The 26,973-nt window shown below is 40.5% G+C and overlaps 1 protein-coding gene across 1 annotated transcript in view; it reads right to left on the reverse strand.

Moving 5' to 3' along the window:
• Nucleotides 1–26,973, reverse strand: part of Ryk (receptor like tyrosine kinase) — a 69,291-nt gene that overhangs the window by 17,384 nt on the left and 24,934 nt on the right. Inside the window, exons 3-9 of the mRNA XM_070005443.1 lie at nt 21,114–21,213; nt 16,853–16,987; nt 14,208–14,261; nt 10,986–11,130; nt 6,722–6,822; nt 5,593–5,718; nt 1,849–1,935 (exon numbers count right to left, since the gene is read on the reverse strand). Of these exons, the coding sequence (XP_069861544.1) occupies nt 1,849–1,935; nt 5,593–5,718; nt 6,722–6,822; nt 10,986–11,130; nt 14,208–14,261; nt 16,853–16,987; nt 21,114–21,171 (706 nt within the window). The 5' untranslated portion in view covers nt 21,172–21,213. The remainder of the gene's footprint in view (nt 1–1,848; nt 1,936–5,592; nt 5,719–6,721; nt 6,823–10,985; nt 11,131–14,207; nt 14,262–16,852; nt 16,988–21,113; nt 21,214–26,973) is intronic.

The following is a 26,973-nucleotide window of genomic DNA, read 5'->3' on the forward strand; positions in this document are numbered from 1 at the left end:
TCCTTTGCCTTTTCTTAAAGTCTACTTTCAAGATATACACAATTGGAAGGAGTAGTATAATTTACATTCTAAAAATTACAGCAAAATGATTTTTTAAATTTTTTCCAAAATTGTAAAGCTTTTGCAACTATTAAAGAAAATAAAAAATTAATGCCAGTAACTTTAAACTGATTCATTTATAATGGATATTTATAATGAATTTTCCATTATCTCCGCACAAAATCTTGACTTTTTTTAAAAAGCCAAACTTAATTTTCTGCATTTAAAAAGATTGATACTCTTCAAATTCTAATTGTGAGGCATGGGACAGAGCATATACAGAATAGTGAAGAAACTTTGTCCGCAATGTGTAGTTTCCATTTGAAAAATACATTCTGAAAGAATGAATCTCAAAGATATTCAATCATATGCAAGTATCTGATGATTCTGAGCCAAGTACCCTGGGTGCACTTCCTCTCTGTCCCATACAGAAACAATGACAATAACGTTGGCTAGGAACCCGCTGTGCTTTCATTTCCTCCCATTCTAATTTCAGTGGCCAGACAGAGAAACAACCAAAGGATTGTGACTCAAGTCTACATGGGAAGAGACATGGCATCTAGTAAAAGAGTCCCAGTATCCACATTGTGTGTTCATATCGCTATTATCTCCTTTTCTCCCCCTATCCAGACTTAACCTAATTCTTCTTTATGAAAATCACTTTGGTTAGTAAGTCAAGACTCACTGCAATTCATAGAATAGTTGCAAACACAGAAGACTTTGGAGAAATGTTTCCTTTAAAAAAAAAAAAGGTAAAACAAAAAAGTTGTTTTATATGTAAACTTATGGTTCAAAGTTTACATTTACAGAGTAATTATAAACTACTGTCCAGAAAACCTACTAGGATTTACCTTAAACATTTAAGAATGTTTTGGGAGCTGGAAAGAATGGGTTAACAAAACAAATACTATGAGCCACCAGTGCCCGGCTCTTTTTTAAGACACATAGTTCTTATAAAATTAATTTGGCATCTAAAATTTTGTCACCTCATAAAATGTAATTTGATCCTTCTCTCATGCTCTACATTTAAAGTGCTAAATTTATTTTTCAGAAATTAGTGTCTTCTTATTTAAATATATATCAGGAACTGACAAGACATTTAGCACCCTATATGTTACCACATTTTCTTATCAAACTAAGCAAAAAGCAAAAACAAAAAACCTAAAGATGCAACTCTGAAGAGAGCATTTGATTAATATGCATGAGGTCTGGAGATGGCTGAAATCCAAACCTGGCACCAATAAGACAGGAAGAAGAATACAAGGAAGGGGACAGGAGGGAAGAAGAGAAGGAGGATGAAGCTTTTATGAATGCCAGTTTTAAGTAACTAAAGTCCTAACATTTTTAAAAGTCTATTTTACCAGAATTAGGTAATAAGCTATACACAAATAATACTGCATAACTGACAGGAAATTGAGTTATTTATGTAAATTAATAAAAACTTAGGTGTCACATTCCAAAATATAATCCAAAAGGAGATTATGTGAAAAAGAATATTCTGCTCATGAAAATTAGATAGTGCTTAGAGAACAATTATACTTAGAGAGCAATATAGTAATATTTATCAAAGTTTCAGATGTACACATCCCTTGGACCAACAAGTTGGACTAATATTGAATAGATATTTAATGTCTTAATTTATAAACCTTCTATTTTCTAAGCCTAGCTTCTCAAAAGCTAGCCTCATGTGAGCTAAATTAGCATGGACTATAAAAGGTCTGGCACATACTAGGAAACTGGGACAGAATTTTGTTGGCATGAGTCAAATTTCAGGAAAGCATTAAATAGTATGGAGGGAAAAGTTCCTACCTTTAACTGTTTTTACAAATGTTTGTTTTTCTTTATTTGGATCTTTTTCATCTACTAAAATCCCATGGAAAATACGGCCAAAAGTACCTAAAAGGAAAGAAGTATTCTATGAGATTACATGAAATCTTCATAGTTATAACTTTCTGGTATAATTAACTTCAACACAGGGCAACACAAGGATATTTATTATCAACAATATTGTTCTAGCCCTAGAGTAAAATGACCCAGATCATTGTTACTAAATGACTGTAAGAGAGGTTCTTTGAAACTATAAAGTATCTTAACTTATTTTTTCACACACCATATCTAAAATAAGTATACGGGAGCACTGGAGCTTGGTGATGGGCTATCGATACGGGTTATTATTTATGAGTTTCTGAGATCAGCCTCAGAGCAACAATGAAAGGAGAAAAGCCAACTCTCTCTGTCGCTGCACAGATTTAAAAGGAGACTCGAAGGGGAGTATCAAAGGGCACAGATTTTTTTTTTCAAATGAATGATTGCTTATTGAGTGAATTCATGTGGTTATTTCTGGTTTATATTCATTTTAAGAAAGATAAATATATTAAAGAGTCATATGTATCTTACTATGTACTATAACATAGTTAAATATTTTGCTGTCATTGTAATAGAGTTCATAGCATAATTTTTTTTTGGGGGGGGTCGGTCGTGGGGCTTGAACTCTGGGTCTGGGTGCTGTCCCTCAGCTCTTCAACTCAAGGCAAGTGCTCTATCTCTTGAGCCACAGCGCCACTTCCAAAGGGCACAGATCTTAGACAAAGCTAATCTGGGCTCCATCCTTCAAACACTCACTATTTAGAAGGTCTTACATAAGTTGTTTAGATGCTCAAGTCATTGGTAAAATGTATTTTTAAAAACTAACAGTACGAAGAAACTTTTGGGATGGGAAGGGGGGTGGCTAAAATGAACTTTGAATGTAATAAGGACACTGTTAGCAAGAAGCATCCTAGCGATAGTTCTAGCACAGGATCACAATAGCTCAATAGCTATGTATATATGACCTTATAAAATGATGCTAACTGAGGGCTGGGAAGTTGGCTCAGTGGTAGAGCGCTTGCCTTGCATGCCTGAGGCCCTGGGTTCGATTCCTCAGCACCACATAAGCAAAAAGAAAAAAGCTGGAAGTGGCGCTGTGGCTCAAGTGGTAGAGCACTAGCCTTGAGCTGAAGAGCTGAGGGACAGTGCTCAGGCCCAGAGTTCAGGCCCCACAACCGGACCAAAAAAAAAAAAAAAAAGATGCTAACTGAAATGAACTACAAAATATGGAAACAAGTTTTGTTTCTTTTTCTTAGTGTACTGCATGCAGTTATTTTCTTTTGTTTTTCCCCTTTGGGCTTACTCCCTGATATCACTATTGTTGTTAATTTCAGTACCCGAATGGGAAGGGGAAATCACATAACTGGTGAAACAAAGGACAAAGGGTGAACCACTGCAACAGTGATACTCACAAAACACTGTGTTGGAAATGAACTTTACCATGTGCAGGACAGGGGAGTTGGGGGGGAGGGGTAACAGGAGAAAACGAGGGAGGGGGTAACAGTACAAGAATTGCACTCATTTCCTTACCTATGTAACTGTAACCCGTCTGTACATTACCTTTACCATAAAAAAGTTACACCTTGTAGAAAGTAATAAATAAAAAACACATTTTGCATTTAAAAAAAGAAAAAGCTAGCCGGGCGCTGGTGGCTCACGCCTGTAATCCTAGCTACTCAGGAGGCTGAGATCTGAGGATCGCGGTTCAAAGCCAGCCCGGGCAGGAGAGACCGTGAGACTCCTATCTCCAATAAAACCACCAGAAAACCGGAAGTGGCGCTGTAGCTCAAGTGGTAGAGCGCTCGCCTTGAGCTGAAGAGCTAAGGGACAACGCCCAGGCCCAGAGTTCAAGCCCCACGACCGACAAAAAAAAAAAAAAAAAAAAGAAAGAAAGAAAGAAAAAGCTAGTGAGAGCACAAGGCCCTTATTAGTTCAAGGCCCATTTAAAAAAAAAAAAAAAAAAAAAAGAAGCATCCTAGCCAAGTGCTGTGATCCACACTTGTGATCCTACATACTCAGGAGGCTGAGGAGTGAGGACTGAGGTTCAAAACCAGGCAGGAAAGGCTGTGAGACTCTATATTTCCAATTAACCACCTAAAAACTGGAAGTGAAGCTGTGGCTCAAAGGGGTAGAGCGCTCACCTTGAGCAAAAAAACAGGGACAGTACACAGGCCCTGAGTTCAAGCTCTGGGACCAAAAAAGAAGTTAATTAGTCATGTTGTCTTCTCTCAAGAGGTTTAAAACAAACTATGACACCTCTGAGACATGAAGGAAAACTCCACGTGATTTCCAACTTCCTCTTTTCCTTAAATGATACCACCACAACTGATTACTTATTCTATACTGTTTATAGAGACAAAGAGAAACTGCAAGCATGCATCATTGGGCTCTCAATCTTTTAACTCATTAGGAGATGTTAACACGTCTACTTACTCTCTTGAGGGCAGGTCTATAAACTAGTTGTTAATAAAGTTTTATGTTAATAAAGCCTATAAAATATAGTATTCATAGCTGAAAAACAAACAAGGAAAAAAATCTGCTTCCATTATTTACTACTTGCCATTGAGAGTAGTTTAATTTCCTTACTACCTGTGATTGACCTAACCAATAGATGAATACAGGAAAAATATGTATCTACAACATTCCAAAATAAAAAAGTGTAAAAAAGTTATTCTTGCCCAGCGCCAGTGGCGCACGCCTGTCATCCTAGCTACTCAGGAGGCTGAGATCAAAGCCAGCCCAGACAGAGTAGTCCATGAGACTCTTTTCTCCAATAAACCACTAGAAAACCAGAGGTGGAGCAGTGGCTCAAGTTGTAGAGTGCTAGGCTTGAGCTGAAGAGCACAGGGATAGCACCCAAGCCCAGAGTTCAAGCCCCATGACTGACAAAAAAAAAGTAATTCTCAAATCTCCCTCATCAATATCCTAAAACTGAAAAAAGAAGTGAGGACCAGCAAGAGGGAAAGGACAGGCTAGTGCTCTCTACCTGATACTATTAGCTGTTAATTCATGTCATGAACATCATTTCATCTAATCTTTTTTTTTTTTTTGGGGGGGGAGGTAGGGGGGTGTCCGGTTGTGGGGCCTGAACTCTGGGTCTGGGTGCTGTCCCTCAGCTCTTCAGCTCAAGGCTCGTGCTCTACCACTTGAGCCACAGCGCCACTTCCGGCTTTTTTCTTTTTGCTTATGTGGTGCTGAGGAATCGAACCCTGGGCCTCATGCATGCAATGCAAGCACTCTACCACTGAGCCACCTTCCCAGCCCCTTGTCTAATCTTTATAACTAGTCTTAAGAATCAAAAACACTACTACTTAACCACAACACTCTACATTTTCAGAACAGGAAACCGAAGCTCTTAGATGTCACATGATTTCTCAAAGGTCATACAGAGTAATAAGTCCTGGGAGTAGAATTTGAATCTTAACTTCATTCTACTCCATTTGCTGCAATCCATATTCTTTCAAAAAGAAAAGACTTGGAGTACAGTATTTCAAAGCGGCCTGCTAGGAAATGATGACTTTAGTTAGACTGAAACACAAAATCTACCTTAAAGTTAACAAACACTTACGGATTCTGTGTACACTTGAAAATTAAGAATTGCACCAAAGCTGTATAAAGCACATTAAAATCTAAAAAAGGGGAAACCAAAAGTAATTTTTTCAAAACCAACATTCAGACAATAAATACCTTCTTGGAGTACGTCTTTTAGAGTTATCCTCTCCCTAGATATTGCTATATCCTTCACCTTGGCTTTGGCCTCCAACAGAGTGACACTTCTCAAGTCGTTCTTCTCTATCCGCAAGGTAGGATAACCTGAGGAGCCAACAAAGCCAGACCAAGCAATATAAATACCCTTATTATGGTATTGGGGTCAAGTAGTTCAGTTATTTTCCTTCAAACATCTCATATTAAAGCATGTGAAAACACACATCAAAAATCTGTTCATAAAAAGGAAATTGAGCCAGGTACTGGTGGCTCACACCTATAAACCTAGCTATTCAGGAGGCTAAGATCTGAGATTGTGGCTAAAAGCCAGCCTGGGCAGAAAAGTCCCCGTGAGACTCATCTCCAATTAACCACTCAAAAACTGGAAGTGGTGCTATGGCTTGAAGTGGTAGAGTACTTGCCTTAAGCAAAAAGATCTCAGGGAAAGTGCCTAGGCCCTGATTTCAAGCCCTACAAGTTACAAAAAAAAGTAGGGGGGAGTGAGGAATAGTGGCTTGAGATATACTTGGTGGTAAAATGACTAACCAGCATGCCATGAGGTCCTGGGTTTGATCTCCAGTATTGCTGGGGAAAGGGGTAGAATTAGACCCCTAGCAAGCATTCTATTATAATTAGAAAACAGTTTAAAAGTCTGGGGGTATGGCTCATAGTACAGTGCATGCTTATCATATGTTCATATGACCATATGTTCAATCCCCAGCACCATACAAAAATGGTGTAAATAATGTATATAAAATCTTTACATACCCATAAGACCATCAAACAATTCATAAAAATTCAAACTGTTTTGGTAGCTCAAACGCATACTAAAAATCTTTAGCATACATCTCTAGAGAAGTGACTTAGTAGCTATTTAATATAATTAATTAATGAAATTGCCCCAAAGCAAAACTAGTTCTGGCAACTCATCTCAAATTTTACTTTCAAGACCCGAATTTCATTCAATGCTCTAGAAACAAAGGCCAAAGATCAGATCTCATTTGGCACAAATCATGTTAGTGGCATGGTGTACGTGTTTCACTAGTACAATAACCATAGGGGACCACCGACAGACCACGGAAAACGGCATTAGAATTAAATTAACTCTTACTGGTGATAGGAGTTGCGTTGTTGGGTGTGTCGGCCCTCAGATATTGAGTCGTCTGGGTGGAAGGCTGAGAAAGCCCTTGGGAACTACTGCTGGCACTGATGCTGAAAAAATTTTTAGGAGACAAATATGTGACAGGTGAGTTTCACAAGAAATTTCTTGTCCTAAAAACGCAAGTAGCTTTATAGCCTGCCTAAAACCCTAAAGGAGATCACAGTAATGCACAAAAATCACAGATTCCTTATTGAAAATTTCATTCACATTGTAAGATAGAGCTCTATTTCTACCTTTAAAAATCAACATGCATTCCCTTATTTGCAATAACTAGTATATGTCTGAGTCAAGCAGAAAAGGTCAGATAAGTTGATATTAGGGAAATGAACCCTAAGAGATGTATTCAAATGTTGATTGTTTCTAACACATTTATACATGCAGGTTCACCTGTGCAGTTATTCAGAAACGCAAGTACCAGTTCTCAGGCCTCACAATAAGGATATGCTATCCCTGAACCTCACATAGGGTATGTTGAATGAAGAAATATGGCCCACCATTCAAGGAAAGAGCCACTTAATTAGATTGTTTATGTTCATAAAAGGAGCAAAACGAAGGGCTTTTAATGATGGCTGTGACTCAAATGGCCTACAGATGAGAAAATAAACCAAATCAATGTGCCAACATGCTCAAAGCTTGGGAAGAAGTATCCTATCCAGTTCAAGCTTGTTTAATCACAATTCCCAATTCCCCAATGGCACTTTTTTAAAAGAATTACAGATGTTCCCAGAAGTCTCTGGTATGGAACAGTAAATAATGTTATATACTCTAAGCTAAGAGATCCAGAAAATGGGAGACACATGTAATTGTTAATCCTGTGTTTGAGTGTTACAAATGTTCCCAATCATTTCCCCCCACACACACACACAAACACATGCACACACATTGGGTAACAAACTTGACCTACAGAGATCACCCTTGGGCACATTCCAGTCTCATGTCTTAGCCCTTCCTATTTCGCAGAAGTACAGAAGTTAACCTTACGAGGTGAGCCTGAAGAGTGAGAACAGATGGCAGGATAGCCTTCCATGCCTTTTAGGTATACAATTAGTGAAGTCCAATCAGAGGGTCCAACTTTCCTAAGTATGCAGAATTGTTTAACCTACTTGTCTACACCTATCTCTGTATTTTCAAAGACTGGTGACTTTAAAACATATAATGACTATGTATTTTGCAACAATTCTCCACGAAGTTTTATTTTTTTTCATTTCAGAAGTCCATACATGTATTTAAAAATGTAAATAGGTAACATGAAGGCAATAAGCACTGTAAACCCCTATGTTTTTTTTGATCACTAATAAAAAAAACCTACTATTATTTGCTGTAACTAAAACACTTCTGAAAAGTTAAGGATGCCCACCAATAAAAACCGCTTTCCTACCTACTTTGCTAAAGATATTTTGCATCTCAAGGATTCAGCATGCCACCGTGTGGTCAGTCCTGGAAGAATTTTTAAGGGTGGAGGTTATTCAAGAACTGATCTACATGAGTCTACAGGTGTAGTTGGTATGATAAAGAGATAGCATAGGTGTTGAAATCATGAGCTAGGCAAAACTATTCAGTCCTTCTGGAGTCCCAAACTCCTCATAAATAAGATACTACTACCTCATGACCAAACTGCTAACAGGTATACAAGAAAGACGAATAAGTAAAGCATGCTCACACTGCCTGGCCCTCATACTACTAGTTGCTTTTATTATTATGAACATGATGCACCCTGATCCTTAGAATAAGGAACTACAGGGCTACAGAAAGTGCAGATCTGAGTACTACTCAAGCATCTGACTAGAAATTATTGACTTGCATCATAAAATGGGATTAAAAAAATCTACCTCACAACATTCTGTGAGGCTTAAATTTATAATGTATGCGAACGCACAACTTAGGTACTACTACCTGCAAACATCACCAATTGCTAAATAAACATGGACTCCCATTTCTCCCTTCAACTAAACAGCAGGTGGCACTCTTCAGAAGTTCTGAGAGGTTGTGGAACTGAAGTGTTACTGGCTATCTGTGTCAGTTGTTCACTTGCTTACCAGGTCACTGAGTGGAGGGAAAAGCTCGAAAGCAGTAAGTGAAGCAGGACGCTAGGTACAAAGAACCTGTGTTGACTATGACAGGCAGCAGGGGGAGATGGGGGACCTGCCTGATTTTCATAGCTGAGCCACTGTAGGATCAATGTATCTGCCAACTATGGTATGAAACCCTACATTTGTTTTTTGGCAGGAAGAAAAATTCATTATGTAGATATTAACTCTGCTGTAGAATGAAGTTACGGCTTTAGGACATTATAACCTTATATGCCTGCTAGGTATGCTTTGCAAATGAGAACTGAGACAAAGAAAGGCTACATAACTCACTCAAGGAGGTAACACAAAGAAGTTTTACAGACATACTTCAGAATGGCTTAGCTTCAGAGGCTTTCCTGTTAACTACTGGGCTGTGCTCTGAAAATATTGTTGCTCTTACTCAAATAACATCTAAAAAACATAGAGAGAAATGGAATACTGACTTAGGAGTGGGAACTATTTCACTGTATGCCCAAAAGGATCTAAAAGTATGGCACAAACCTGGTCTATGTGGGTTCACAGCCCTAACACACACACACACACACACACACACACACACAAACATTCAAGGAAAATATGACTCTGTATATCGAGACTTGAATGCTGGAAGTGGTGCTGTGGCTGTAAGTGGCAGAGTCCTAGCCTTGAACAAAAGAGCTCAGGGACAGCACCCATGACTGATCAAAACAAACAAACAAACAGACTTGAATGCCACATCCTTAGGTAACCCCCGTAGCACTACTTATAATCCTATACAAAGTATTATTTACTGCTTTTATTCTTTTGAATGCTTCCAAATGCCATTTCTTTCTCTGTAAAGTCTTACTCCAAGACTACCATGTACATAAATCAAATTCTGAATCTTATCGTCAATATGCTTCTAATCTTATTCACATCTTCTGTCTACTCAAGAAAAGGAAAGGAATATAATGGAGAAAGAAAATATTTAAAGGTAGGAACTGAGTCAGACTAACTCTGGCTTTTTGGGTTCCTGTTTATGTCCCCTATCCAAACTATCTCCACAGTGTATTAAGATTGGGAGATTTAGCCATGAATAATCCTGATTGTAAAAAAGTGCATTCTAGTGGAGGGTGGGTGAGGAGAAGGCACATAAGTACAATGAACAACTGTAGAAGGAAGAAGTAAAATAATCCCACTGAGATGGACATATAGACACAGAAAGAAGAGAAAGGGATAGTAGGGAGGCTTAGAAAAGACTTCATTAATAAGATAGCAATGGAGTTCAAGTATGAAGAACAGGCAGATTGGGGGGGGGGGGCGCGGGGATTTAGAGAGACAATAAGAAGGTGAGAAAAGGTTCAAAGGGTTAAAGCCAAATCATGAAGCTAGGAATATGTCAGTCAGAATATGTCTCAGTTGAGAATCACTGGGTGTCATTAGGAATGGGAAAGAGAACTGTGGGTTTGTGAAAAAAAAGTCTACAATTCCATCTTACATGCTGGTCTCCTCGTCAGCTCGGCCCTACCCAGGCTGGGTCAATCACCTTTTGTGTTCCCAGGCTACAGTACTACAATCATCAATTTTATATACTTTTATAATTATGAGCCAGTGTCAAAGATTAACTACTTGACACTGTTAACAGTATATCATTATCTTCTCAATCCAGCATAATATCTAACCCAGGGTTTCTCACACTGAAGGTACATCAGAACCATTCAGGAAGCTTTAAGAAAACCACTCAGATACAACCCTATACCAATGAACATCAGAATCTCTGGAAGGTGAAGCCTATGTACTGGTAAGTTTCAAAAGGTTCTCTCTGATATACACAGCAGACACTCAATCAAGTGTTTCATTTGTGGATGGGTGGATAGGAAATGATGGAAGGAGGAACTAGAAGGAAGAAACAGGGCAATTTTAAAGGCAATGGGAATCTGGAGAAGTCATGGCAATGGGGATAGAAAACCACTTGGATTTCTACGAGAATTGTTCTCAATAAGTAATAAGCTATAATTGACGACTACCCAAATTTTAAGAGGTGCAAGACAGTGATCAGGATAAATTATTTTTCTGTTAGCTAGGGCTAACAAACCCTTGTACCATTGTGACTGGATACATGTGGACCTTCACACATATGTATATATCTACTTTTATTTTTTTCCTTTCCAAAAAAGGTACAGTACCTGTCATCCAGTTCAATCCTTTTCATACTATGAAGGTGCAAAACGGCTAAAATTATTGCTACAAGAAATATTACTGCACAACAAACCCCTACACTAATGTAAAACACACGTGTAGAAGTGGTTGGAGCTGCATGTACAGGATCATCTGAAAAAAAAAAAGTAATTTAAGCTTTTTAAACAAAGGACTGTTTAGTGATCTAATATACACAGTGAGTAACATGTTCTTTGTAAAATTCCACTTCATGCATCCTTTCTTTGATTTCTATCAGTTACCGTTTGTGTGCTGGTATATGCTCACACATTTTTTGATGTTTTGTTATAGTCATAAAAAAGATTTTAAATGAAACTTCTGGTTAATAACAGATACACACAAGTGGTGTACCTAAAATATACCTGGGCATAAAACCATACTGCGGCACTGCTGTCTTAAGAGTTTTCTGAGTCCAAGGAATGTTCTACAGTGTACTGACTGTAGAACATGTGGCTTCTGGCCATGCTGGCAATATATAACTAAAATGTGAATCACCAGAAGGAGGATTTAATTTTATTTCACTTAAAAGTATAAAATCATATATGATTTATAGTCACCCTGCTAGTAAGCATGGCAATATTTTGCTGATCTATTTTTTTAAATACTGATTATCTTTATTTTTTTTATTGTAAAGATACTATACAGAGGGTTACAGTTACATGAGTGAGGTAATGAGTACACTTCCTCTTGAACATTGTTACCCCCTCCATTGTTGCTGATCTATTTTTAAAGACCTTACTGATTCAAAAAAATTATATTATTTTAAAAGAGACCAGGAAAATGATTACGTTTAAGGCCAGCCTGAGCTACACAGCAAGATACCGTCTCAAGAAACCCGAAAGGCAAACTGAAAACCAACACACGGAGACCAACAGACGGAGACCAAGCTACATTCTGACAAAGGAGTAAAGATGTGTGACAAAGCAGAACTAGAGTGACCAGAGAGATTTGTGTAAATTACATTAATGGATGCTCACATAATTCCACTGAATAAAACCTGAGGAATTTGGAGTCTATCCTAAGTGAGATGAGGAAGCACTGCAAAGTGTCAAGCAAAGGAATGACACATTGGTCACTTACAAAAGTGATACCTGCATGCTGGGTGAAGAATGCTGTATAGAGGAGCAAGAGAAGAAAACAGGGAAAAGTTAGCGGGCTACTAGGATAGCCCAAGAAAGGGACGGCAGTGGCTCAGCTGAGTGCACAGAAAATGAATGGGCTTGGAAGCAGAGTTGACAGACCTTGCTAGCAGACTTTACTGGTGGGAAAAAAGAGGCATCAAAGTTTTAGATTAGGAGCTGGGAAGGTGGCTCAGTGGTAGAGTGCTTGCCTTACATGCTTGAGGCCCTGGGTTCAATTCCTCAGCACCACATAAGCAGAAAACACTGGAAGTGGCACTATGGCTCAAGTGGTAGAGTACTAGCCTTAAGCAAAAAGGAGGTCAGGGACAATGTCCGGGCCCTGAGTTCAAGCCTCAGGAATGGGGGGGGGTGAGAAATGATATCCTACTAGCATTAAAAAAAAAAGTAAGAGCCGGGCGCTGGTGGCTCACGCCTGTAATCCTAGCTACTCAGGAGGCTGAGATCTGAGGATCGCGGTTCAAAGCCAGCCCAGGCAGGAGAGACCGTGAGACTCCTATCTCCAATAAAAACCACCAGAAAACCGGAAGTGGCGCTGTAGCTCAAGTGGTAGAGCGCTCGCCTTGAGCTGAAGAGCTGAGGGACAGCGCCCAGGCCCGGAGTTCAAGCCCCATGACCGACAAAAAAAAAAAAAAAAAAAAAAGTAAGACTGTCAGAATTTTAAAATGCTACTGGACATACTGACATTGTAAAGAAGTTTTCTCTTCCTTTTCAGAGATATTCTATACCAAGTTGTCGATTTCTCATATTATTTTACCTTCAACAAAGATCTACTTTGGGACATTCAGATGCTTTGTGCTCCTTGGGAGATAAAGGGATAAAACAGAAAGCACACAGCTGGGCGCTGGTGGCTCACGCCTGTAATCCTAGCTACTCAGGAGGCTGAGATCTGAGGATTGTGGTTCAAAGCCAGCCCGGGCAGGAGAGACCGTGAGACTCCTATCTCCAATAAACCACCAGAAAACCGGAAGTGGCGCTGTAGCTCAAGTGCTAGAGCGTTCGCCTTGAGCTGAAGAGCTGAGGGACAGCACCCAGGCCCAGAGTTCAAGCCCCACGACCGACCAAAAAAAAAAAAAAAAAACAGAAAGCACACAGAATCACCCAAGAATTATTCTTGCCAAAAGAGTTGGCCCTGAGTCTAATCAAATGCAAACTCTAAGATCAGTTACCAGAAAGAGAAAAGCAGGTTAAACAACCCTAGCAGGATGCAGAAGGTGGGAAATGACATAATTTTATCGATTATAAAGGGGAGAGGTTTTTTTTTAAAATCAATATACATCAAGCAAATACAGTGAGTACAGGCTTCCACTGGATCCCAACTTGTACAAGAAATTATAAAAAGATGTTTTCTACACAATCAGGTTATTATGAACATGAACAGCTATCAGATGATACTAAGGAATTACTGTTAATTCTGCTATCTGCGATAAATCAAAAATGAGTATATGTTGGATAACTGTAGGATGTGAGTGATTTCTTAAGGTACTTTAAAAGAGATTAACATTGAGCTGGGTGCCAGTGGCTCATACATACCTATAATAATCCTAGCTACTCAAGAAGCAGAGATCTGATGATCAAGGTTCAAAGCCAGTCAAGACAGGAAAGTCCACAAGACTCTTATCTCCTACTAACTACCCAACAAGCTGGGAGTGGAGTTGTGGCTCAAGTGGTAGAGTGCTAGACTTGAGCAAAAAAAACTTAGGAACGGTATCTAAGCCCTGAGTTCAAGCCCAAAGCCCAGCACACAAAGGAATAATAATAATAATAATAATAATAAACCTGTATGAAACTGGCTAAGGATTTAGGTCCAAAGCTTCTAAAAGGTTTCAGCTTATTATAAAACATATGAATTTACTTCTAAAAATATTCAAAACTCAAAATTTCACCTAACCTATACTAAATTGTAATATAGCAGTGAAATAAACAATAAGGTGCTATAATCATTTGACCAAGTAGAAAACCTAAGGCTTCCAAGCTCAATGTAATCATGCTCACAGGCAATCAACCATTTTTCACCCCTAATAATGGAGAAAGATAATACAGTAAACTTACAAATAGTTCTGCTAGTGTTTTTGTCCAATGCTGAAGTTTTTACTTCTTCAAGTTCTGTATTAAAAGGGGGAGGGAAAAAAAATTAGAAATTCTTTTGCATTGAAATCTTTAAGTACTATAATATTTTTTCAATTTTGTCTAACGTTGTTTTGAGTGCTATAAGAACACTTCCTGGGCTGGGAAGGTGGCTCAGTGGTAGAGCGCTTGCCTAGCATGCATGAGGCCCTGGGTTTGATTCCTCAGCACCACATAAGCAAAAAGAAAAAAGCCAGAAGTGGCGCTATGGCTCAAATGGTACAGCGCTAGCCTTGGGCTGAAGAGCTGAGGGACAGCGCCCAGGCCCAGGGTTCAGGCCCCACAACCGGACCAAAAAAAAAAAAAAAAAGATTGTAAAAAGAACACTTCCTGAACTAAGTAACAAGTTATTTGTTGCAGGACCATGAAAACTATTATTCTAATACTCATCAGTACAATCAATAAGCAGTCTAAACCAGTGTTAGACAAAGGGTGTTATTTAAATGCTCAATGAAAAGGGGTTTCTGTGGTGAAGAAGTATGGGAAAGTCCACACACTACGTTGTCTTTATAGAGGTTCACGAGGCACATTAGCAGAATGCAAGGTTCAACAGAGTCCTAGAGTAACAAAACTTGCCTAACCCACAATTCCCTCCCCATACAACAACAGCCTATAATGGCACAAATACGTTTCCTATTGCAGACAGCTCTTTAAATGTAGTAGGCCGTAGGGGAAAAACAAAGGAGTGGGTAACAATGCTCGACAGGAAATCGACTCAGTACCTTGCTCATGTAACTGTAACCCCTCTGTAGAATATCTTTACAATAAAAACATCTATGTTAAAAAATAAAAAAATAAAAATAGAAAAATGAATGTAGTAGGCTAGTAAAGAAATAGTTAGGATCACATATAACAAACTAGATGATTAGAGTAACCAATTACATGAGTACCCAAAGAGAGAGTTAATACTAATATTAAATTTAAATGAAGCCAGGAGCTGGTGGCTCATGCCTGTAATCCTAACTACTCAGAAGGCTGAGATCTAAGGATCATGGTTTAAAGTCAGCCAGGGAAGGAAAGTCTGGAAGACTCTCATCTCCAATTAACCACCAGAAAACTGGGTAGTGGTACTGTGGTTCAAAATAGTACAGAACTAGTCTTGAGTGAAAATGCTCAGGGACAATACCCAGGCCCTGAGCTCAAGCCCCACAATCAATATAACATAACAGAATAAAAACTTTAAATGAACTGGGTACTGGCAGCTCACATCTGTAATCCTAGCTACTCAGAAGGCTGAGATCTGAGGATGGTGGCTTGAAGCCAGCCTGGGCAGAAAAGTCCAAAAGCACCAGCCTTGAGCAAAGAGATAGCAGCCCAGGTCCTGAGTTCAACTCCCCCAATCGACAAAAAAAAAAAAAAAAGAAAAAGAAAAAAAGTAATATAAAAAATTATACCAGGGGCTGGGAAGGTGGCTCAGTGGTAGAGCACTTACCTTGCATGCATGAGGCCCTGGGTTCAATTCCTCAGCACCACATAAGCAGAAAAAGCCAGAAGTGGCATTGAGGCTCAAGTGGTAGAGCACTAGCCTTGAGCTGAAGAGTTGAGGGACAGCGTCCAGGCCCAGAGTTTGAGCCCCACAACCAACAAAAAATTAAAAATAATAATAACAGGGGCTGAGGAGGTGACTCAATGGTAGAGTGCTTGCTTGCATGCATGAGGCCCTGGGTTCAATTCCTCAGCACCACATAAGCAGAAAAAGCCAGAAGTGGCTCTATGGCTCAAGTGGTAGAGAGGGATAGAGCCCAAGCCCAGAGTTCAGGCTCCCCGACCAGACCCAAAAAAATAAATAAATAAATAAAAATTATACCAAAAAAAATTATACCAGCTGGGCGCTGGTGGCTCATGCCTGTAATCCTAGCTACTCAGGAGGCTGAGATCTTAGGATCACGGTTCAAAGCCAGCCCGGGCAAGTATGTACATGAGCCTTTTTTTTTTTTTTTTTTTTTTTGCAGGTCCTGGAGCCTGAACTCTGGGCCTGGGTGCTGTCCTTCAGCTCTTCAGTTCAAGGCTAGTACCCTACCACTTGAGCCACAGCACCACTTCTGGCTTTTTCTGCTTATGTGGTGCTGAGGAATTGAACCCAGGGCCTCATGCATGCAAGGCAAGCACTCTACCACCGAGCCACCTTCCTAGCCCCTGTCCGTGAGACTCTTATCTCCAATAAACCACTCAGAAAACCGGAAGTGGCACTGTGGCTCAAGTGGCACAGCACTAGCCTTGAGCTGAGGGAAAGCGCCAAGGGGAAAAAAAATACACACACACACACACACACCACATACACACACACACATGCACGCACGCACGCACGGGGGGGGGGGGGGGGGATACACACTCACACACCCAGAGATTTTTAATGTTAGTTTTCATGTACATATTGAAGCAAATTGAGAAGGTATGCATCATTCTACTTATCATCATGTTAACTTTAGCAGACAGCAGCAGTGGGAAATCCACAGAATATAGGCCACATTTTGGCCAGCACTCTGCTGTTAAGAGCAGCAGAACATCACAGTGTCATCTACTATCCACTCCCATCTACATAAAATATTTTGTTAAAACAGGTTCCTTACTTTTATAGCACATTTTCCTCCGTTTAAAGTTTAAGACTGTAAAATTTTTTGAAGAATTTACTGTCAAGTTGAGCTGCATTAGTATCATAACTTCAGAATCTACTTTGCCAGTACAGGAAAGCTCGACCCGAAACACTGTTTAAAAGAGAGAAAAAAATATTTTAATTTTCTAAAAATCAACATTAATGCTCCCAAATATCAATAAAAGACAGTTTAAAACTATTTCCAATAAGAAATACATTTAAATAAATTAAAAAGAAGCTATCAGAGAATATACTTTCAGACCACCATAGCTCTAAATGTTAAGTATTTTCGTCTTTTTTTTTTTTGTCAGTCGTGAAGCCTGAACTCTGGGCCTGGGCGCTGTCCCTCAGCTCTTCAGCTCAAGGCTAGCGCTCTATCACTTGGGCCATGGCGCCACTTCTGGCCTTTTCTGCTTATGTGGTGCCTCGTGCATGCAAGGCAAGCCTCCACTGAGCCACCTTCCCAGCCCAGTATTTTATTCTTTACAAAGCTGGGTACAGTGGCTCATGCCTGTAATTCTAACTACTCAAAGGTATAAATTGGGAGATTACACAAAACCTTGGTCTTAACCAATAAAAGCTGGGTGTGATGGCATACATGTCATTCCCCATGGGAAGCATAAATAAGAAGGATGATAGCCCAGCTGACTAGGGAATAGAATATGAGACCTTATCCCAAAAATAACCAATATATGGGGCTGGGAAAATGGCTTAGTGGTAGAATGCTTGTCTACCATGCATGAAGCTTCCTCAGTACCACATACACAGAAAAGGCCAGAAGTAGTGCTGTATGGAAGAGTGTTAGTCTTGAGCAAAAGAAGTTCAGGAACAGCCGGGCGCTGGTGGCTCACGCCTGTAATCCTAGCTACTCAGGAGGCTGAGATCTGAGGATCACGGTTCAAAGCCAGCCCGGGCAGGAGAGACCGTGAGACTCCTATCTCCAATAAAACCACCAGAAAACCGGAAGTGGCGCTGTAGCTCAAGTGGTAGAGTGCTCGCCTTGAGCTGAAGAGCTAAGGGACAGCGCCCAGGCCCAGAGTTCAAGCCCCACGACCGACAAAAAAAAAAAAAAAAGAAGTTCAGGAACAGTGTCCAGGCCCTGAGTTCAAGCCCCAGGACTGGCAAAAAAAAAAAAAAAAAAAAAAAGAGCTGGGGGTATGGCTCAAGTAGTTGAGTACCTGCCTAGCAAGTAAAAGGCACCCCCCCCAAAAAAAGTGAAAGAAACAAAAAATTCATTCATATAGGAACAAAAGAGCACTGAAGAACAGACATAAATGAACAATTATCTTCAACTTTTGCTCATGAGTTTTACTCTATCCCTTTTTCTTATAAATCCTGTTATTCCAATGTACTAAAGCTACAGAATAAGGCTGAACCTACTGACTTTACCAGCCACAATTTCAACAATAACAAAAATCACATGATATAAAAGGAAAGACAACTCAGTATCAAAAGGCAATTATTAATTGTTATTAAGTCTTCTAGTTAATTCATTTAAAAATGTAAATACTGAGCTGGGCCCTGGTGGCTCATACCTGCAATTCTAGCTACCCAAGAGGGCTAAAATATAAGGATCATGGTTTAAAGTTAGTCTTGGCAGCAAAGTCCATGAGACTTTTATCTCCAATTAACCACCAAAAAGTGAAGCTGTGGTCTAAGTGGTAAAGCATTAAACCCTTGAACAAAAAAGCTCAGGAGTAGTGCCCAGGCCCTGAGTTTAAGCCCCAGAACCAGCACATTTTAAAAAAAAATGTAAATGCTATAAAAAAAAAAGCATTAATAGCATCATTATCATGTACTGTGTTATGTGGGGTAAACGTGGGACATCAAGAACAAAATATACCACCATTCTTAAGTAGGGATACTCTTTCCAGGTCAAACTTGGCTTCAGAAAAGAAGAGAACTGGGCTGGGAAGGTAGCTCAGTGATAGAGCGCTTGCCTTGCATGCCTGAAGCCCTGGGTTCGATTCTTCAGCACCACATAAACAAAAAGAAAAAAGCCGGAAGTGGCACTGTGACTCAAGTGGTAAAGTGCTAGCCTTGAGCTGAAGAGCTGAGGGACAGCGCCCAGTCTCAGAGTTCAGGCCCCATGACCAGACTCCCCCCAAAAAAAAGAAAAGAAAAGAAAAGAAGAGAACTTAAGAAAATCAGAGAAATACTGAAACTGGAAAACATGGAGCTGCTGCTGTGAGGCTTAGACTATGACCTTCAAAGTTGGGCATATATGTAAGTTAAATATTAAACACAGCTTAAAAAAAAAAAAAGAAAACCACTTATATCCATGTTGGGAACAGTTTAGACTATGAACTTCAAAGTTGGACATATGTGTAAGTTAAATATTAAACACAGCTTAAAAAAAAAAAAAGAAAACCACTTATATCCATGTTGGGAACAGATAGTTATGTAATACGTTTGGAAGCACTATCCTGACAGAACAGGAAGCAAGACCCCATGTCAAAAATAGCCAGTGCAAAAAGTGCTGGAGGGACAGCTCAGATTTGGTGAAATTAAGGCAAGTGCTCTACCACTGAGCCACCTTCCCAGCCAAGATTTGGTGAAATTAAGAAAACCGTAATAATAGCTGGCTTTAGTGCATCTCATTTTTTCAATGTTTCAGTTCAGGATTCTTTTCACACAAGTGTATATTTTAAATACACACATATATATATACATATATATATACATTATTTCTATTTTATATTTAGAATATGCTTCTCCTCTCTTATATAGATCTATATACATATAATCAGAGATTTAGGCATTTCTGAATCTCTTTCACTGACTAGCTTTCTTGCACTGTTAAAGCTTAGACTAACACATGTCATAGTTTTGGGGATTTTTGGTCTTGAACTTGGTACCTGACACTTTCACTCACTGGGTAGCACTCTACCAACTGAGCTACACCTCCAACCCCACAAAGTCACAATTAACACTGTCAGAAAGTGGTTCCCACCACTGTGCCTTCCACTTTCAAGTTTTCCATTTTTCCATTTTTTTTAAGGTCTTACACATTCAGAAGCCATTCTAAAAAGTAAATTAAAGCCGGGCGCCGGTGGCTCACGCCTGTAATCCTAGCTACTCAGGAGGCTGAGATCTGAGGATCGCGGTTCAAAGCCAGCCCGGGCAGGAGAGACTGTGAGACTCCTATCTCCAATAAACCACCAGAAAAAAACCGGAAGTGGCGCTGTAGCTCAAGTGGTAGAGCGCTCGCCTTGAGCTGAAGAGCTGAGGGACAGCGTCCAGGCCCAGAGTTCAAGCCCCACGACCGCCAAAAAAAAAAAAAAAAAAAAAAAAAAAAAAAAGTAAATTAAAAAAATAGTTAAATTGGGGCTGGGAAGGTAGCTCAGTGGATAGAGCGCTTGCTTTGCATGCATGAGGCCCTGGGTTCGATTCCCCAGCACCACATAAGCAAAAAGAAAAAAGCCGGAAGTGGTGTTGTGGCTCAAGTGGTAGAGCGCTAGCCTTGAGCTGAAGAGCTGAGGGATAGCGCCCAGGTCCAGAGTTCAGGCCCCATGACCGGACAAAAAAAAAAAAAAAAGTTAAATTGGTATAAGATGTTTATTTCCTTTATTCATTTATTTGTCATTTAGGCTAGGGAAGTTCTAGATGATGTAATCAGTTCAAACTAGTTACAGGTATCTATGGGGCAAGAAGAACTATAGGGTTAAGAGAAAGGGAGGGACAGTACAGACTTTGAGGATGAACAGAGTCAGGAAACAGCAAAAGGAAAAGGTGGTTCCAATAGAGACCGGCATGTGCAGAGGCCTGAACATCAAAGCTGTGTGTTATCTTGAAGTGCTGGAATGATAGGGCAAGTACAGCAGGCAGGGGCAGAGAACACGGGACCCAATATATACGGCTGCAAGGCAGCTTGCTGGAGAGGGATGCTGATGAACTGAATGCCATGTGGTCAGATGTAAATGGGCAATACCCAGGCAGGCCACACTGGAAATTAACCCAAGTGAAGTAAAACCAGAGACAAACTCATGTGCAGGCCAGAGTCAGCAATGCAGGCAAGAATAAAAGGAAAAGCTGAGCACAAACAGTCCCAGAAAGACAGGAGCAGGGAACAGTTTAGGAACACAGTGCAAACAATTAGCATTTATAAAAACTGCTTTGCAAAGAATTTACATATCTTATACCCATCTAGTAAGAGACACTACACATCAATAAACTGTCCTTCTGGGGATATGGCCCAAGACCATATGCTACATCTGTCTGCAAGGACTCTCACTCACCTGATAAAGTGCGTGGAACTTCCCCCTGAACAGAAATGTTGACCTGGGGCATGTCCATAGCCACAAAATTGTCTACCTGGAATCCTAGTTTATATTCAACCTGTAAAATGAAGAGAAATAATACACATCAGATTTGTGATAACTGAAAGGACATTAGTAGCTTAACTTCATTAATTAGCCTACTAATCAGTATAAATAATGAACCTTTCATGAATACAAATAAACCAGCTATCAAATCTACATTGCTAGAAACAGTCCTAGAAATTTTCAATGCGATAGGTTCACAATCTGCCCTCTCTCTGGTATCTAGAATACTACCACCACTCTACCCTGAAGTCTACCTAGGAGGACTTAATAAATCCTTCTGAGGTCTACACAGCCACTGACAGAGAAGCCTGGGGAGTCAGATAAACAACTAGAGAGTTGAGATACATACTTTTCAGGGTGTAACTATTTATCAATGCATTCTCACACTGATTTAAGAAAAAAAAAAACAAAAAAAACAAGTTCTGGGGCTTGGAAGATGGCTCAGTGGTAGAATGCTTGCCTAGCATGCATGAAGCCCTGGGTTTGATTCTTCAGTACCACATACACAGAAAAGGCTGGAAGTGGTGCTGTGGCTCAAGTGGTAGAGTGTTAGCCTTGAGCAAAAGCAGCTCAGGGACAGTGCTCAGGCCATGAGTTCAAGTTCAAGCCCCAGGACCAGCCGGAGAGAAAAAAAAAAAGGAAAAGAAAAAAAGAAAGAAAACTGCTTGGCCGGGCGCCAGTGGCTCAGGCCTGTAATCCTAGCTATTCAGGTGGCTGAGATCTGAAGATCGAGGTTCAAAGCCAGCCTAGGCAGGGAAGTCCATGAGACTCTTATGTCCAATAAACCACCTGAAAACCGGAAGTGGCCCTGTGGCTCAAGCGGTAGAGCACTCGCCTTGAGCTGAAGAGCTGAGGGACAGCACCCAAGCCCAGAGTTCAAGCCCCATGACTGACAAAAAAAAAAAAAAAGTTCTGAGAGCATCTATGTGGCTAATAAAGATTCCAACATAAACCATATATTCTCCAGTCCAGCATTTATCCACTGCTATAGTTTGAATGTTGACTGTCACCTAAAGATTCAAGGGTTAAAGGTTTGGTCTCCATTGGAAGCCAGTGGAACCTTTGGGAGGTAGACCTTAGTAAGGGGGTCTTGGGCACTATCACTTTTTGTTTTTATAAACTGATTACCCTTTTTTTGTGTGTGAGTAACAAAGTTAATACAACTACTATGAAATTTCATGTTTGGGTTTCTAATCTCTGGATCTATTTCTCAAGTGCTTCAGAATCTAGAAGAAACCAGTAAGTTGTTCTATATTATCACCAATATTTCTTTGTCAACACCTCACCCTCTCAGTGTGGCATAATCAAACCAACTACCATTAACCATTATAAATAGCTCTATTGCTACAGAGAGTTCATGGGGAAGCTGCTCAAACTGCAAAGCAATAGCTGAAATTCAGTAGAGCTCCATCTTTAAGAGCTTCAATGAGGCCTTATATTTCATAAGACTCTTTGTCCTGCCCGTGAGATTAGCAAAAGAACCAAACCTGGGCTGGGAAGGTGGCTCAGTGGTAGAGTGCTTGCCTTGCATGCCTGAGGCCCTGGGTTCGATTCCTCAGCACCACATAAGCAAAAAGAAAAAAGCCGGAAGTGGCACTAGGGCTCAAGTGGTAGAGCGCTAGCCTTGAGCTGAAGAGCTGAGGGACAGTGCCAAGGCCCAGAGTTCAGGCCCCACAACCAGACCCAAAAAAAAAAAGAACCGAACCTTTCCCCATTCTGGGGTCACACAGGTGTCTTTGGTGAAGGGCTAGGATTGGCAGAACCATCAGGCAGTAAGATGGAAAGAAAGAGGAAGGAAAGAGGAGCAATCAGTCTTTAAGAATCGTAGAAACCAGGGCTGGGAAGGTGGCTCAGTAGTAGAGTGCTTGCCTTGCATGCCTGAGGCCCTGGGTTCAATTCCTCAGCACCACATAAGCAAAAAGAAAAAAGCCGGAAGTGGCGCTGTGGCTCAAGAGGTAGAGCACTAGCCTTGAGCTGAAGAGCTGAGGGACAGCGCCCAGGCCCAGAGTTCAGGCCCCATGACCGGACCCCCCCCCCCCCAAAAAAAAAAGAAACATAGAAACCAGCCGGGCGCCGGTGGCTCACGCCTGTAATCCTAGCTACTCAGGAGCTGAGATCTGAGAATCGCGGTTCAAAGCCAGCCCGGGCAGTAAAGTCCATGAGACTCTTATCTCCAAAAAACCACTAGAAAACCGGAAGTGGCACTGTGGCTCAAGTGGTAGAGTGCTTGCCTTGAGCTGAAGAGCGCAGGGACAGCGCCCAAGGCCAGAGTTCAAGCCTCACGACCGACAAAAAAAAAAAAAAAGAAACGTAGAAAGAGGCACCCACATATTCCCATATTAATTGAAGCACTATTCACAAAAGGCAAAAAATTAACAACTTGAATGTCCATCAAGTAATGAATGGAGTGTGGCATACACACACACAAATGGAATTCTATTTATCCATAAAAAGGATAAAATCTTCTCATTTGTGACAGCATGAATGAACTGGAAAACATTATATTAATTGAAATAAGGCAAGCACAGTATTACACGATCTCACATTCAGAATCTAAAAAAGCTGAAGCAGAGAGAAGAAAGGCAGTTGCCAGGGTCGGGGAAGGGGCTGAGGGGAGAGGACGTAGTAGCTGCTAAATTATAGCCAGACAGAAATTCTGGTGTGGTACTACACAGCAGTGTTATTATCAGTAACAATAATGTGATTGATATATTATTCAAAGTATTTTCTTCTAGCTTTCTGAGCTATATAATTTCAAATGTTTTCATCAGAAACAAGTGTTTGAGAAAATATTTACCCTTATTTAAATTTCACAATGTATACATACACTGAAACACATGGCAGCTCATAAATATATTATCTTATATACTTATGAATAAATTAACAATAAATGTAAAAAAAAATTTAAAAAGAAACTAGGAAGAATAGGATACAAGTGTGTGGGAGGGGGGCGACGGATAAAGCTTTCCTTCCTTGTTTTTTAATGGGAAATATTCAAGTATGTTTAAATGTTAGCATGAAAGGGAAAGATGTCTGGTGGTAGAGGTGAAGGGGAAGAGGGGAAAGGTATCACCCACACTGTAGGGAAGGGGCAGCCCCCGGCATCAGGTCAGGGAGTCGATGCTGTTACCCATGAAGAAGAAGGAAGGACTCACCCAGTTCAGTTTGGTTCTCCGTTGACACGCTACCTGAAAGTGTCTGAGCTAAACACTGCAGAGGTGTGTGAATACTAAACCTTTCTTCCCAGTTAAGATGGGTGCGTGAATATCATCTATCAGAAGCTGTACTTTGTGCCATATCCTGCTGCAGTACATGAATGGCTTGCTATTTCAGCAAGGAAACCTTACTAGCCTTAGCACATGGCAGTACCATGGCTACCACCAGGGGATGCTAGAGAGCTAGCTAAGCACCTAAGGGTTGGGAAAGCAGAGGCTATGCTCCTATACGGGGGGACATGGGGATCAATTAATCTACCTTTTCTAGAGCCCAGCCAGGACTACTCAGTTACATGTTCCCACAGCCTGTGCCCCAGAGGGGTATTACTGACAGAGACATACTGACACCTTCAGCTGGTTCTCTCCCATCTTCTACCGCCTTGGAAGATGGCCCTAGCAATCTCCCAGTCCCTTCCTCCACTCGAGCTGCTATCCAGCTGAGGGAATCACATCCTGAGGACAGGCACTTGTCCTGAGCTGTGATCAGCAGTCCTTCCTTCACTGACGCTTGTCCAGTTTCTTTTGGATTTCACAAACTGACCACCCGCTGTCCTTCTTGCTCCCCCCTCAACTATCACAGAGGAACCCACTTTCTGACCTCTCCCTAGCACCAGGCAGATCTGTGAGAACACCTCTTCTTTGAACTCCACTTCTAAGGAAAAGTCTAATCTCTTCAAATGATAAATCCTCCTTTAAGTATACTAGGTTCTGGCCATCTTGCCATTAATGAGTTCCAATACCATCAGCTTGTTTCTCTTGCTCTCCTTTATTATTATCAATCTCCCTTATATGCATCATCACCTTCTAGGCAGACCTATCTACCTAATGACCCTACAGCTTTCACATTTAACAGACTCAACTTGAACTCAATACATTTCTCCAAATTCATTCTGTCTCCTTTACTGTAGGTCCGGTGTTATAAGCAGAAGAACAGCTGAACCCCAAGAGAGCAGGGAGGGAGTAGAGCACAGGACTCAAGGGACCAGTCTAGCCCTAGTCTCTCAATGGAGCAGGGGGACAGGCAGGGAGAAGTAATGATGATGAGGTTGAGTGGAGCTGGGGAGAAGTGGTAAAATAGGGGAGAAGGGAGGCTTAGGAGAACATACAGTATGGAAGCGTGAAAACATAGGAGCCTGCCCTTTGTGAGGGACTATCTGAATGCACGAGTCCTTGGGACTTTTAAACTGCAATTTCTGGAAATCAAAGAAAATGCCCATTATTGAAATCCAGTTTTCTCCACATTCTCCACATGTACTGACCTCTAAAGAATTTTATTTGCTAATCACTCTATGAAGAAACCAATCTATTCAAAGGCTAAATGTATAATCTACTGAAACCAAGAAATTTGAACAGCAGTTATTAGGAGGAAAAAAAAAAAAGACTGTGCCAAAATATTTTAGTAACCAGAGAAAATATAAAAATTTGAATATGCTACAAGATAAACATTTTTGGTAAGTCATTCTTCACTTGAAACAAATACAAATGGCAATTGCAAACAGGCAGCTGATGAATAAATCCACCTGCTTCTGGAACACAGACAATACAAGTTTAAAGTGGATACATTTGCCTACACTGAACTTACCAGTGAACCTCACTGTGGAGGGGACACAGCGGGTTGATCCCAAGGGGCTGCTGGTAGAACACTATCAAGCATCTCTAGACTTTCCTGGACAATGATGAAGGAATCCAGAAAGCAGCTATAGAGAGAGGGGGTCGTGGGAGATCACGCTATATCTTAGTGTATTTTTGTAACTCTGGGCCAGTTAATGTATGCCACCTAAAGAGAGTATAACTGCATGTTTTTTCTTGGACACTGGAGGAATGTTCTGGAATACTGAAGAACCGAGGTGCCTGTTAAAACAACCCTGTAGTTTTCTCTCTTTATATATATCTCCCCATCCTTATGAGAGAATCTACTCCTATCTCAAAACATAATTAGCCCTCGCTGAGGCACATATTACATATATGTCAAGACAGACACAACAAAGGCCTCCGAGGGAACCACAATCTTTGGCAAGACAGAATAGTCACGTAAACACTAGAAAGCAACACTATTAGCAAAACTTTTGATATGTGAAAACTCATGTTAAAATATCTAGTATTGAAATAATATATTAGGGAGCCTGAAGATCTTTGAAGGTATTTAATTTTTTTCAAAAGCAAGCATTGAGCATCTCTGATAAAGTGTTAGAGCTTAGGAACCATTGCTGTCCTTCTGAAAGTCCATGACTTTTGTCTCAGAGCCAAATGACCAAGCTAAGAACCTGTCGCCCTATTTCCTTTGCCCTCTTGTGGTGTCTTACCCATTTCAGGTCATGTCCACATCTTGCTCTTACCCCCCTACTAGATTAGGTAAGACCCTTTCCAAATCTGGGTCTTTGTTTACTCTTTAAGACCTGATAAAAGCACAATTACATAGGAAATATGATATAGCTACTGAAGAAGGATGAAAGTGCAGCTCTATATGAAGGAGCAGAGACTGTTTCTGCTTAAGATTTACTTACACATACCTACACACACATGCTCAATACAGCCAATATCAAAACAGATAAACTCTC

The sequence above is a fragment of the Dipodomys merriami genome, unplaced genomic scaffold (genome assembly GCF_024711535.1).
Source record: "Dipodomys merriami isolate MVZ:Mamm:240054 unplaced genomic scaffold, mDipMer1.0.p SCAF_68, whole genome shotgun sequence".
Lineage (NCBI taxonomy): Eukaryota > Metazoa > Chordata > Mammalia > Rodentia > Heteromyidae > Dipodomys > Dipodomys merriami.